The sequence below is a fragment of the Conger conger genome, chromosome 19, assembly GCF_963514075.1.
Source record: "Conger conger chromosome 19, fConCon1.1, whole genome shotgun sequence".
Classification (NCBI taxonomy): domain Eukaryota; kingdom Metazoa; phylum Chordata; class Actinopteri; order Anguilliformes; family Congridae; genus Conger; species Conger conger.
The window spans coordinates 21,366,262-21,381,261 of record NC_083778.1 but is presented as its reverse complement, the minus strand read 5'-3'; the positions used below and the strand labels follow the sequence as shown (position 1 = coordinate 21,381,261).

General features: G+C 51.0%; 1 protein-coding gene across 4 annotated transcripts in view; it reads left to right on the top strand.

Moving 5' to 3' along the window:
* LOC133118818 (metabotropic glutamate receptor 8-like) overlaps positions 1 to 15,000 on the top strand; it is a 110,945-nt gene that overhangs the window by 35,339 nt on the left and 60,606 nt on the right. For all 4 annotated transcript variants that reach the window (XM_061229078.1, XM_061229077.1, XM_061229076.1 and 1 more), the window contains one exon: positions 9,484 to 9,700. In XM_061229078.1, coding sequence (XP_061085062.1) covers positions 9,484 to 9,700 — 217 coding nt within the window. The remainder of the gene's footprint in view (positions 1 to 9,483; positions 9,701 to 15,000) is intronic.

Here is a 15,000-nt window from a genome sequence, read left to right as displayed (position 1 = left end):
GGGATTTTACTCTCTACGAAACCGGGGCGCCAGTTAAACGTTGTGTTGCAGTATAACTGCGAAAAGTAATCAGTCTCATAAAATTACTGTTATCAGAAATATCCAACCACAAATATAGTATTTTAATTAATAATTAAAATAACCAATATTAATGATTGAACATACCGATAACCTGAAGGTTGGAAGTTCTTCGAAAGACTGCTTTAACTCGGCTTTCATGTCTATGCGATTCCAAAACGGACACCGGGGTTTAATAAAATATATTTATTAAACAAACATACAAACACATAACGGATAAACGAACGGGAATTAGTAGGGAAATTTAGTTGGGTATGTGTGTGTGCGTGTGTGTGGCGCGCGCAAGCGCGCGTGTCGCTTGAAGGAAAGGTAAGGTAAAAGTGGGAGTAGCTAGCTTGAGTAAGCTAGAGTTCCGGGTGTGGTAATGAGTTAGAGTCAGCTGTGAGAAGGGACTACTTGCGTAGTTTTACTCTATATATGCGCAAAAGACGGCGAATCAATTCACGTACATATACATGTAGCTAACCAAACACATTACAATGGTTGGATGGTAAATATTGAAACAGATTCACAAAAACAGTTAAGACGAAACTAAACACTGGCTATGCCTGAATGTTTGTTTTCTTACTGAGTCCATACGCATTGCTGGATCCAAAAGACATGCTGTCCTTGTAGAAGCGGCGATGGTGCTGTGAATGGTGTCCGGGAGAGATGCGCAGGCTGGGGTGTTCCCGTCTTAGCAGCGCGTTGTCGTCTGATCCGCTGGTCCTTTTCCAGGTGTAAAAGTTCGTTGCTGTTTCGTTGTTGTGAGCTTTGCAGGAGTAAACTGATGTAGCGTTCCGCGTACAACAATTTCCACTCACTATAGGCCACGTAGTTACCGCGAGGTAACTGGGTGTGTCCGTAGGCCTGGTAGTGCGCTGTGCAGCATTCAGCCTCTGTCCGAGTCTCGGAGCAGATGAGCTGAAGCCACTGGCCATAAAGGGTGCGTCGAAGAGAACAAGCAGAAGAGGCAGAAAAAGCAGAAGAGCCAGAAGAGAGATCCCAAGAACGTGTCTTGCTCTTATACGGGACCGTTTATTGCTCCCGCCATTACGGGATTGGCTGAACCAAGTTAGACGTCATTCGTGGTGGACGTCGGAGAATTTTCCTGTGGGAATGTGGAAGTTGTAGTCCCTACAGTATTCTCGTAATGGTGGGTAGTCCCTCGTCAAAGAATTACACTGATGTTCCTCATTGATGTTTCTCATTCATAACTAGTGCTGAATTTCAGTCTTTGATCATTCGATCACACAATTAATGCAGTTACAAAATGGTGGATTAATGAAGGTTTTTATCACCTGGGGGTAGTTGTTTCATGTAGTTCTGTGATTTAGAGCAAGTGTGAAGCTACTCTTTCTCTCTCTGGGAACATGGCTGTCCATATCACTCAGTCCGTCATGACATGGCTGTCCATATCACTCAGTATGTCATGACATCTCTGTCAATATTATGCCATACATTATGACATGGCTGTCTATATCACACAGTACGTCATGACATGGCTGTCCATATCACTCAGTATGTCATGACATGGCTGTCAATATCATGCCATACATTATGACATGGCTGTCTATATCACACAGTACGTCATGACATGGCTGTCCATATCACTCAGTATGTCATGACATGGCTGTCAATATCATGCCATACATTATGACATGGCTGTCTATATCACACTGTGCATTATGACATGGCTGTCTATGTCATAGAGTATGTTATGAATCAGAAGAGGGACTTGAACAGTTGGTCCTCATGAAAGAGCGTAAAATGGTTGAATTCATCTTAATGCGATGCTATAAGATGTGGTTGCTGTGTGTAGTTTTTCGGGTGGTGGAGAATAGATGCAGGCTTTAAAGCTAACCGCTATCCAGAGGAAATGCCTTTGCATCACACTTGTACGGTATCAGTGTTAGTCAATAATACGTTGAGAGTCTGATGTTTTACTGAATGCTGAACATGTTGGACAGCTATCGATCCTTCAGGCAGGCTGAGGTTTTGGGAGCTCACCGGTGTTTCTAACCGACAGAAATTCATCCACCTGACCTTTTTATCCAGTCCTAATTCTGGCTGCAGTTTGGTCCAGTTAATTAGGCTCTTTGATGTGCACTTTTCAGGATTCTGCCATCGAAGAGACCCGATTGGTGGGTTTGGTGAAAGGTTAATGAAGGGGTAGCCAATAGCTGCGGGGTTTATTAGCCCGTCTGGAGTGTCTGCGCGCTCCGATTCCGGGCCTTTCTGAGCACGTTTGCTCCGGGGTCGGAGAGGGGTCGGCACAAACGCTTGCAGCTTGCGAAATCGCAGGGAAGAGAGAGTATGTTCTGCCAAAAACCCCGCTACAAGAAAAATAAAAAAACCAGGCTATGGACAAATTAAATTTAGGGAAAAACGTTTTGCACTGTAAGCTTAATATAAATAGCGGGGAGAGATTTGGACGCGGAGAGCAGAATGAGATGGTTTTTGTGTTATTTTTAAGAACTTTTCGGTGACCCCTGATAACTCCTGCCCCCACATGTGAGAAACAGCCTGAGAGTCTGAGAACTGCCAAAGAGACGTGCGCTGAACTGCCCCGGCCTTGCACAGAGCCGGGGTGAGAAGGGGAGAAAGAGAGGGAGAAAGAGAGGGAGGAGGGGGGAGGGAGAGAAAAAATAAGGAGCAGGAGAGAGACTTTCGATGTTCTTTAATGAAAACAAATAGTGACAAAATACCCAAAACCAGGGTACCAAAAGTAGGCAAACACCTTCATCCTCATAACCTAACATTTTGATCACATGATCTCTCGCACTCCTCCAGAGTGTGTGTATGCGAGAGAGAGAAAGGGGGAGTGAGAGAATGAGAGAGAGTGTGTGTGTGTGCGCGCGTGTGTGAGGGGGAGAGAGTATGTGTGTGTGTGACAGAGGAAGAGGGAGGGAGTGTGTGTGTGTGTGTGTGTGTGTGTAATTTTGCAGTTATGAGCTGTACAATTCCCAAATAAAAGTCCCTGTTTCACAGTAAAAGCTCCTGGGGGGGAGTTGTTATGAGTGTGCTGTAACAGCTGCTATCATGGGGCTGCGCTGGGGGGGGGGGGGTCTCTGTCTCCAGCGCCCAGGAAACACACTCTGTCTGTGGGGCCTCAGCGGGAGAGGGGCCTGAGACTCACTCCCACGTCACGCACAGCTCCAGCTCTTTATGGGCCCCCGGGGAGACACAGCAGGGCCACACTGAGAGTCAGCTTTCACTGCCGCACGCTCACCTGTTCTCTCTCTCTCTCCCTCCCTCTCTCTGTCTCTGTCTCTCCCTCTTTTTCTCTCTCTCTCTCTCTCCCTCTCCGTCTCTCTCTGTCTCTCTCTCTCTCTCTCTCTCTCTCTCTGTCTCTCTGTCTCTCCCTCTGTCTCTCCCTCTGTCTCTCTTTATCTCTGTCTCTCCCTCCCTCTGTCTCTCCCTCTCTCTCTCCTTCTTTTGGTCTCTGATGACTTTGCTGATTTCTTCGATGAGAAGGTCGCAGTCATCCGCAGATCCTTTACAACCACCGCCCCCCTCACTGTGCCCTTCCCCCCCTCTAGGCCCATCCCTTCCTTTTCCACTTTCTCCCCCCTTACAGACTCTGATGTTTCTCAACTCCTGCTCTGCCACCGCCCTACAACCTGTGCCCTTGACCCTATCCCCTCTTCTCTTCTCCAAACTATCACACCTGACATTCTCCCATTTGTCACCTCCCTTGTCAACTCCTCCCTGTCTTCCGGCTGTTTTCCGGCATCCTCCAAGAGGGCCCACATCACTCCGCTGCTAAAAAAGCCTACCCTGGATCCCTCCATCATCCAGAACTACCGCCCGGTATCTCTTCTTCCTTTCCTTTCTAAAACTATAGAACGAGCCGCTTCTACTCAACTTTCTTCCTTCTTTTCTAACAACAACCTGCTAGACCCCCATCAGTCTGGCTTCAGATCGGGCCACTCGACAGAGACTGCGCTCCTCTCCGTCAGTGAGTCACTTCATGCCGCACGAGCAGCCTCCCTCTCCTCTGTCCTCATTCTTCTAGATCTCTCTGCTGCCTTCGACACTGTGGATCACTCCATCCTCCTGTCTGCCCTGTCAGCAACGGGCATCTGTGGCACAGCCCTGGACTGGATTGAGTCCTACCTCTCTGGTCGCTCCTTCCAGGTTGCCTGGGCTGGTTCGGTATCGACACCTCGGCCCCTCGCCACAGGAGTTCCCCAGGGCTCAGTCCTTGGCCCACTTCTTTTTTCTCTCTACACTCGCTCCCTTGGCCCTGTGATCACTGCACATGGGCTATCCTACCACTGCTATGCGGACGATACCCAACTCTTCGTCTCGTTCCCGCCGTCTGATACGCAGGTTTCAGCCCGTATCTCTGCTTGCCTGAGGGACATCCAGAGCTGGATGGACAACCACCATCTAAAGCTCAACCCAGGTAAAACTGAAATGATATTCATCCCTGCTAATACCTCTCCCCATCTGGATCTCTCCATTTCCCTCGGGGATACCACACTCACGCCGTCACCCAGTGCAAGGAACCTCGGCGTGGTGATGGACAGCAGACTGTCCCTTTCCGAGAACATTGCGGCGGTGACCCGGTCTTGCAGGTTCTTCCTATACAACATACGGAGAATCCGCCCCTTTCTCACCCCCTACTCGACCCAGCTCCTGGTCCAAGCGATGGTTCTGTCCCGCCTGGACTACTGCAATTCCCTCTTGGCTGGCCTCCCAGCGTCCGCCATCAGACCCCTCCAACTCATCCAGAATGCAGCAGCTCGTCTGGTCTTCAACCTTCCCAAATACTCACACGTCACCCCCCTGCTTACTTCCCTCCACTGGCTGCCTGTCATGGCTCGCATCAAATTCAAAACATTGGTGCTAGCCTTCCAAGCAGTTAAAGGGTCTTCCCCAGCTTATCTGCAAAAAATCATCAGACCCTACACCCCTGCCAGACCTCTTCGTTCAGCCTCCACAGGCCGCTTGGCACCTCCCCCTCTCAGAACCTCCACCTCACGCTCACGACTACTGTCTGTTCTGGCTCCACGGTGGTGGAACGAACTCCCCGTTGAGGTCAGAACTATAGAATCTCTCCCCACCTTCAAGCGCAAGCTGAAGACACACCTCTTCAAGCAGCACCTCTCCCCATCCCTCCCTACCTCCCTGTGAACCTTAATTGTTGTCTCTGTGACTTGCTTTGTGTATCGGTATTTTTAGTTGGCTAGGTAAGCAGTGTTTGGATAGTTAACTTTGGTAACTTTTGCTCTGTTTGTTTGTTTGTTTGTTCAAAAAAAAAAAAAATGGCCCTTGTCCTTATCTTTGTTGTACAGGTAGCAGTTGAAATTGTACTTACCTCTAGGGTCTTTCAGCGAACTTATCCCTGGTTATGGGTATGCACTTTGTTGTACGTCGCTCTGGATAAGAGCGTCTGCCAAATGCCAATAATGTAATGTAATGTAATGTAATATATACCATGGAGTGGAATGTATACCATGATATATTTGATAGTAAGTGAAATGTTCATTAAAGGACATCAAAAGTCAAAGCCACGCTCTCTCTCTCTCCTTCTCTCCTTCTCTCTCTCTCTTTCTCTTAAATGGAGCGATTGGAGCTGCCTTTAGTAGTGTCACAGGAGTTGGTTTTTGTTGCATTTTACAGCAAGAACGTATGAAAGAATATCTCTCCCATCTCTCTCGTCTTGATTCCCCCCTCTCTCCCTCTCTCTCCTCCTCTCTCCCTCTCTCCCTCTCTCCCTCTTTCTCTCTCCCTTTCTCTCTCCCCCTCTCTCCCTCCCTCCCTGTGTGCGTTCTCTCGGGTGTAGCAGTTCTCACACGGACACATGATTTATGGCCTGTGATTTCAGTCCTTCGGTGAGCGCTGATCTGTGATTTCAGTCCTTCGGTGAGCGCTGATCTGTGATTTCAGTCCTTCGGTGAGCGCTGATCTGTGATTTCAGTCCTTCAGTGAGCGCTTATGCACAGAAGCGGAACAGGGCCTATCCTCATTTAACATCGGCCCCAAAAAAAAAATCTTTTTTTATTTTATTTACCGGGGACAGTGCACAGTAATCATTCTCAGTCTCCACATCAATGTAAGTGTGCCAGAGTTAGCTAACCAGCTCTTTTTTTTGATCGGACGTGGATGCACACGTTTCCATGTCAACGGTCAGCCTTCTGACGACAGTGTTCTCTGGAAATCTGATTGGTTGTTTTTTTTTTTTTTTTTTTTTTTTGTTCGGTTTGAATAGCCTTCCGTCGGATCTGCAGTTTGACGATGATCTCTCTCAGAACAGCAGAAGCCATGCAGATATGTCTCTGGAAAAAAAATGAAACGAATACGCCAGCTTTTGTTCGTTATTTCTATCACGTAGCCATCTGTCCATTTTTGTCCCTTCTCCCCCTCCGTAGTCATGGTGCACTGTGGGGACTGTAGTTCCTCTGAGCCGTGCCGGCGTTATTCATGAGGCAGAGGAGAAGGCAGATGGATCTTTTAGGGGCTTTGCGTTCATTTCCCTCCTAATGCGCTGGAGCGCCGGGCCCTTGTCGCGCCCTGATTGAGTTACTCCTCTGATTGCGGACGGCGCTCCCGTTCCTCTCCTCCCCGACGGGGCGCGGAGCGGCCCTTCCCCGGGACCTCCGCCGCGACCTGAATCCATCTGATCCGTGTTGATTGGGACGGCTAATTTCATCAGCGGAAATGGAAAAGAAGAGGATTCCCGCCGCAATAAACGTCCCCGCGTAATGGCCCTTATGAATCTTTCCTCTCTCTCCCTCCCTCCCGCCCCCGATGGCTGTCGCTGGCTCTCCGGAGCTGGACCTGAAGACTGTCTGGAGCCCGATAGCGCCTCCTGCTGCAGCCGCCTCCGTCAGCTCCACATGCCAGGAGCCTGATCAGGTGTCTTTGCTGGTGAGCCGCTAGCGAGGCCCTTTGTGTGGTGAATTCAGCTCTTGTGGTGTTGAAGCAATTGTGGATGGCTAGTCTAAGATGGAACTTTCTGGAACATTACATGTTCCGGGCTGTGCGGATCTTATTGTGGCTACACCGGGGCTTGAACCACCAACCTTCTGGGTCCCAGTCATGTACCTTAGCCACTAGGCTACAGGCTGCCCCAGTCATGTACCTTAGCCACTAGACTACAGGCTCTCCCAGTCATGTACCTTAGCCACTAGGCTACAGGCTTCCCCAGTCATGTACCTTAGCCACTAGGCTACAGGCTTCCCCAGTCATGTACCTTAGCCACTAGGCTACAGGCTGCCCCAGTCATGTACCTTAGCCACTAGGCTACAGGCTGCCCCAGTCATGTACCTTAGCCACTAGGCTACAGGCTGCCCCAGTCATGTACCTTAGCCACTAGGCTACAGGCTGCCCCAGTCATGTACCTTAGCCACTAGGCTACAGGCTGCCCCAGTCATGTACCTTAGCCACAAGGCATACATGGCTCAGGCAGTAAGAGATCGTTCGTCTGGCAGTCAGAGGGTTGCCGGTTCGATCCCCGCCCGGGCTGTGTCGAAGTGTCCCTGAGCAAGACACCTAACCCCCAAATGCTCCTGACGAGCTGGTCGGGGCCTTGCATGGCAGCCAATCGCCGTCGGTGTGTGAGTGTGTGTATGAATGGGTGGATGGAGAAGCATCAATTGTACAGCGCTTTGGATAAAGGCGCTATATAAATGTCTGCCATTTACCGTTTATGACAGGCTGCTCAATCAGAGTCAGTGGGATTGTAGGAAGCTCGGCTGAGCTGAAGTGTAAATGTTGTTGAGAAAGAGAATTCAAGGTAAACCCTCGTGTCCCAAAACACCTTTTATGGGCAGAACCGCCTGAGCGTTGCCATGGCAGCAGTGGCAGTTGTACGGTAAGTAAGAGCATTTAATAGAAATGAAATGAATCCATAAACACGGCTACACCGTTACTTTTTATCGCTTAACCTAATTACCTTTCATTTGTTACGTTTTTTTTTTTGGCATGTTTAAGTGTTATTTGTTTGTTGGTTTTTTTTTCCTTGCTGTAACTTTACTGCGTCATAAACTCCCGGTTCGTTAGGAAGTGCCGCGCCTGTGAGCCTTATAAACGCTCGATTCCTGAGTAAGAACATGTTCATCCTGCTCAGTCGTCAGCACAAACAGTCACTTAAGTCACACAGACAGACTCTCGAACGTACTTAAGCAAACAAAGTGAGCTTTGCTGGGGTGTCTTGTTTTCACTTGGAACAGTTTGTCCTGAGAATAATGAGAAGATATTTATAGAAGCTCTTGAAATATGTATTTTGCTCTGTGTGCATTGTGAGACTGTTATATTTTTGTGCTGAATCTTCTGTGGATTTATTTACTTTTTCTGATGTTTGGAAATGCATTGTTCACCCCGTGGAGCCTGGAGATGTTCTCAGAAACGTTCCCGAGTTTCCCAAATCCGCTCTGAGCAGAGTTTACAGGGAGTTGATCAATCGGGACGTTTACATTTTCAGGGCTAAACACCTGCACGTATAATATTTTGTACAATATTATACAAAGTGTAATATTTTGGTTTTGTATTGTGAAGGGAAGCGGCGACCTGTTTGAAGCGCCCTGTGGATGGACGTGCGCGTCTGAGGTGGATGTCGGGTCAGCTGCTGGATGCAAGATGGCAGCTGGGCCCGAGGCGATGTTGATGGAGTCTGAGGGAGTTCACAGCGGGTAATTCCCCTGGTCTCTGGGCCTGGCGGCCTTTTGTAATGAGGTAGTGGAGTGCCCTGAGCAGAACTGCAGCCTCTCAGTCTGCCCCAGACTCAGGGCTGTGATTGGTTGAGTATCTGCTGGATGATTACTCTCTGCTTTGAGTGTACGCGTCCACTGCTCGCCCATGTGAGAATGGGAGGGTAGCCATCGTTAGCGTATGCTATCCCTGCTGGTGTGGGCCAGGGCTGCCCACTCCCAGAGACAGGCAATAAGAACCAGCACGTGACTGATTGTGTTGTGCTGGGATCTGTGGTGTTGACTGGAGGATCTATGGTATTGACTGGAGGATCTATCGTGCCTTGGCTGTGGAGTATATATGGCGTGTGCTAACAGTTTGTAGATGGTCTGTGGTGATGGTCTGTAGTGGCAGTCTGTAGACGGTCTGTATATTGGTCCTGTAGTGAGGGTCTGCAGGCGGTCTGTAGATAATCTATAGATGGTCTGTAGTGATGGTCTGTAGATAGTTAGTCATGACAGTCTGTTGATGGTCTGTATATGGGCAGTAGTGACGGTCTGTAGAAGGTATGTAATGATGGTCTGTAGCTGGTCTATAGTGATGGTCTGTTGATGGGCAGTAGTGATGGTCTGTAGACGGTCAGTCGTGACGCTCTGAAGATGGTATTTCGTGCCGGTCTGTAGCTGGTCTGCAGACGGTCAGTAGTGACACTCTCTAGATGGTATGTAGTGACGGTCAGTAGACGGTCAGTAGACGTCAGTAGTGACTCTGTGCTCCTCTGCTCAGATCCCGCAGGTGAGCTACGCCTCCACGGCCCCGGAGCTGAGTGACAACAGCCGCTACGACTTCTTCTCCCGCGTGGTCCCGCCCGACTCCTACCAGGCCCAGGCCATGCTGGACATCGTCACGGCGATGGGCTGGAACTACGTCTCCACGCTGGCCTCCGAGGGCAACTACGGAGAGAGTGGCGTGGACGCCTTCGTGCAGATCTCCCGGGAGACCGGTACGTCCCCCCGTCCCCCCGCTGAGGGTCTGTGCCAATTGTGTCAATTAGCGACCCCCCCCCATGGAGCGCTGTGTGATGTTTCATTGGCTGTCTCGCTTGAATGATGTCACCGTGTCTGGAACTGTGTTTTGCCTCGGGGGGGGTTTATAGAAAGCTGTCTGTGTTCTGTTTCGCGGCTGGCATGCGAGGCGTGCGTTTGTTTGGAGACTGAAAATAAAGTGACATTTTGTGGAGAAAGCAGGAGTGTTCGTGATGGATGCTCAGGGGGGGGCTCCCGTGGAACACGTGCCGGATCGCTGGCGCTCCGCAGTCCTGGCGTCTGCTCAAACGCCTTCCCTGGGTCTCTGTTTCTCGGCCTCTGTTCATCTGAGACTGCGTTACTCTGTCCATGATCACAGTCAGGTGAACGCTGAGCTGGCTGCTCGTTCTGACGGCTGCTTTCTGACTCCGTAGGATCGGGAGTCCGCCGTGGAACGAGCTCCTTTGGCAGCTGAGAGCCTGTTTGTTTGTTTCTGCGTTAAGCCTGGCGTCTGCCACACTCACTCGGTGGAAATATGTTCATGATTAATGCGTATTAATACTTTCACTGCCTGCTCAGAAGTGTGTGTCTATTCTGAGGAGGGGGAGGCAGGCAGTGTCTCCTGGTGTGTGTCTGTCAGTGTGCGTTTGTGTGTGTTTCTGTGTCTGTCTATGTGTGTGTGTATGTGTGTCTGTCTCTGTGCATTTGTGTGTGTGCATGTGTGTGTAGTGTGTGTACCTGTAAGTGTGTCTGTCTATTTATGTGTGTGCATGCACACGTGTATATTTGTGTGTGTGTGTGTGTGTGTGTGTGTATATGTGTCTGTCTCTGTGTTTTTGCAAGTGTGTGTGTGCCCGTGTGTGCCCGTGTGTGTGCGTGTGCGTGTGTGTGTGCGTGTGCGTGTGTGTGTGTGTGTGTGTGCCCGTGTGTGCCCGTGTGTGTGTGTGTGTGCGTGTGTGTGTGTGTGCGTGTGTGTGTGTGTGTTTCCGTGGGTGGGCTCCATGTCGTCTCTGGAGCACACAGCAGCTTTTGAGACGGAGCTGGTAATTGCCCCCTATCCGTGGCCCTGACCCCATAATCAGTTTTGCGCTCTGTGTGATTGGATTAGTGCTGGGACTGGAGGCGAAGCAGCTGAATTAATTATGACATAAACTGCCATGTTAAAATTCACAAGCTGTAGCACGTATGTGTTCAGGAGATTAACGAGTGGCTGGACACTACCCACAGGCATATTAGACATGCCATTTACATTCTGAATCATGTTAGACATCCCTCTGTGTGCGTATGTGTGTGTGTGGTGTGTTTCTGTGTGTGTGTATATAGTGTGTCTGTGTGTGTGTGTGTATACATAGTGTTTGTGTGTGTGTGTGTGTGTGTGTGAGTGTATAGTGTGTGTGAGTGAGTGTGTGTGTGTGAGTGTGTGTGTATATATAGTGATTGTGAATGTGTGTGTGAGTGTGTGTGTATATAGTGTGTGTATATTGTGTCTGTGTGGGTGTGTGTGAGCGTATGTGTATGTAGTGTGTGTGTGTATATTGTGTCTGTGTGTGTATGAGAGTGTGTGTATGTGCGTGCGTGTGTGTGTATGTGTGTATATGTGTGTTTGTGTATGTGTGTGTGTTTGAGTGTGTGTGTGTGTGTGTGTGTGTGTGTGTGTGTGTGTGTGTGTATCGGGGCTTGCCCTGTCTCTGTTCTAGGAGCTTGTCGCCGTGGCAGCAGGCAGGTCCATATGACTCTTCTGTTCCTCTGTTTAAAAAAACATGACATTCGTGGAACGGGACAGAGACACAGAGCACACATGAAAATTCATCTGGAGAGAGAGGGAGAGAGGAGGGAGAGGAGGGGGAGAGAGAAGGAGAGAGAAGGAGAGAGAAGGAGAGAGGAGGGGGAGAGAGAAGGAGAGAGAAGGAGAGAGAGAGGAGGGGGAGAGAGGGAGAGAGAGGAGGGGGAGAGAGGGAGAGAGAGAGAGGGGGAGAGAAGAGGGGGAGAGAGGAGGGGGAGAGAGGAGAGGGAGAGAGGGAGGGGGAGAGAGGAGAGGGAGAGAGAGAGAGGAGGGGGAGAGAGGAGGGAGAGAGAGAGGGAGAGGAGGGGGAGAGGGAGAGAAGGAGAGAGAGGAGGGGGAGAGAGGGAGAGAGAGAGAGGAGAGAGAGGAGAGAGAGGAGAGAGGAGAGAGGGAGAGAGAGAGAGAGGAGGGGGAGAGAAGGAGAGAGAGAAGGAGAGAGACAGGGAGAGAGAGGGGGGAAATGGTGGGAAGGAGACAGAGATAGAGTGAGCAGTCAAGCAGAGAGAGGGAGGGGGAGAGAGAGAGAGAGAGAGGCTGAGAAAGCTGAAATGAGCTGGACTGTGACTATCCTAGCTGGTGTTGTGGGGCTGTTGTGGGATGAAGACGGATGGGAGGATTTCACTGTGGGATTCCCCTAGAGACGGGCTGACAGCTCCTCTCAGGTCTCCCACGTCTCGCTCAGTCTCGCCCAGTCTCGCTCAGTAACGGGATAAAAGCAGAGCGGGAGAGGATTAAAGAGACGTGCAGTTAGCTGCTAACTCAACGCCGCCAGACATCTGCATAGAGAGACTCCAGTCAGGAGTGAGTACACTCACACACACACATACATACACACACTCTCATACACACACACACACACACATACACATACACACACACACACATACACATACACATACACACACACACACACACACACATACACACATACACATACACATACACACACACACACTCACACACACACACACACTCACATATACACACACACTCCTGGATTTAGCGCTGTGTGCTGATTTAGCGCTGTGTGTGGATTTAGCGCTGTGCTGATTTAGCGCTGTGTGTGGATTTAGCGCTGTGCTGATTTAGCGCTGTGTGCTGATTTAGCGCTGTGTGCTGATTTAGCGCTGTGTGTGGATTTAGCGCTGTGCTGATTTAGCGCTGTGTGCTGATTTAGCGCTGTGTGGATTTAGCGCTGTGTGCTGATTTAGCGCTGTGTGTTGTTTCCGCCCTTGCCGAGCTCTCCCGGGCCGTCATCACGGTGACTCAGAGCGGAGTGTTCACTGAGACAAACGTGTTCACGGGTGTCTGTCGCAGCACTGCGACGTCTGGGGCTTCAACCTGCAGCCCTCTGGCTGCTGGAGCGGCCCTGACGCAGCGCTGCGTACCTGGGGGAACCCGCCCTGGAGCTGTCCTGGTCTGCCCTCAGCCCAGGAGCACTCAGCCCACATTTGCGTGCCTGTCGCAGCTCCTTGTAATGAACGAATAGCCTGGCTCTGTTCAGAGAGCGTCCCAATACCCTGCTCCCTGATTCGTCACTGGAGTACTGTGTCGGTTCACATTACATTATTATGATTACATTACATTATTGGCATTTTGGCTCTTATCCAGAGCGACGAACAGTTGATTAGACTAAGCAGGAGACAATCCTCCCCTGGAGCAATGCAGGGTTAAGGGCCTTGCTCAAGGGCCCAACGGCTGTGCGGATCTTATTGTGGTGAGACTGGGGATCGAACCACCGACCTTGCGGGTCCCAGTCATTTACCTTAACCAGTAGGCTACAGGCCGCCCCCCACCACCAATTATAAGCCCAGTCCAGTGATGTCACTCTGCTGTCCCCTCTGTGATGTCATGAGTGATGTCATCAGTAGGGAGTCGGTGCGGTCTGGGGAGATCAGGGAGATGTGTGTGAGAACGGGAGCTGCTCTTTGGAGTGAGGAGCCAGTTCACGGGGGCTGGCCTGGTGGACTGTGGGGCTGTTTTGGCACCAGGGCATGCGCACTGGGTGTCTAAGTGTGAAGGAGAGGCTTGAGCTGGGGGTCAGGGCGTGGTGCTGGTTTCTCCCCCCCGCGGAGCGACAGGGTGGGCTCTCTCTCGGGCACTGGCAGGAGACGGTGGGTGGGGGGTCATCAGTGGGGGGTGTTGGTTATTCCGGGCCCTGGAATGGGCCCTCAGTGTGGGGGCTGTGGACAGTGGGGGGTGTTGGTGGACGGTAGGGGGTGTTGGTTATTCCGGGCCCTGTAATGGGCCCTCAGTGTGGGGGCTGTGGACGGAGGCAGGGGGCTGATGGAGCTGCTTTTACTCGCAGTAATGAGGCTGTTTCTCTGTCCCGGGTCCCCACACTGCCCCCTGCTGGCCCTCTGGCCCCCTGCTTCAGCGTCACTGTGAAACGGAGCTGAGAGCCACACTAGCTTCCGCGATACGACGTCTTCTCGAGAGAAACTGATCTTTCAGGGGAATTTCTGAAGGGTGGGCAGTGGATTTGACGGATGTCGGGGCCACGTCTGGGGGACAGGGCTCCGCAGATCACAGGCGTGTTCGCCTGGCTGCCCGTCTCTTCTGCCCTCCTCCTGCCCTGCCCCGCCCCGGGGGGGGGGGGGGGACTCTGAGGACACCTCTGAGCAGTCGCTCAAAAGGTCCTGCGGGCTCAGAGGAAGAACTTCTACTTCAAACGCGTTTAAAACTTTTCCCTTTGAAGTGTTTGAGTCTTTGTCCCTGGACCCAGCTGTGTCTGAGACTGCCTCTGATCAGAGAGGGGCTCATTCACAGCGTATTGCTCAGATCAGCGCACACAGCTCGGCTAACTGTGTTGTGAAAAGTCTTGTCATGTGCATGTGTGTCAAACCGATCCATTAACACACGCACACACACACACAGTAACGCACACGCAGCACACACACGCACCTCCCTCCAAAAGTACGGTATCAGTACCGTAAAATGTGTTATTTTTGCTATTCAGGCTTGGATTTCAGATCAAAAGATGAATATGAGGCAAATGGACAGACAATCATCTTGTATTTCATGGTATTTACAAATGTATACGTTTTGCTATTTTTCAGAAGCAGCTGTTTGTGTTTTCAGCTGTATGTGATGGGAAATACCTGGTTTTACACAGGATTGCAGCGCTCCCCCTCTGTCTCCTTCTCTCTCCCTCTCTCTCACTATCTCTCACTATCTCCCTCTCTCTCATTCTCTCCCTCTCTCTCCCCCTCTCTTTCTCCCTCTCCCTCTCTCTCCATCTCTGCCCCCCTCTCTCTCTCCCTCTCTCTCCTTCTCTCTCCCTCTCCCTCTTTCTCCCTCTCCCTCTCTCTCTCCCTCTCCCTCTCTCCCCTCTCTCTCTCTCCCTCCCCCCTCTCTCCCTCTCCCTCCCTCTCTCTCCCTCCCTCTCTCTCCCTCTCCCTCCCCCTCTCTCCCTCTCCCTCCTTCCCTCCCTCTCTCTCTCTCTCCCTCCTCTCCCCCCCCTCCCCCTCTCTCCCTCCCTCTCACAGAGCCCAT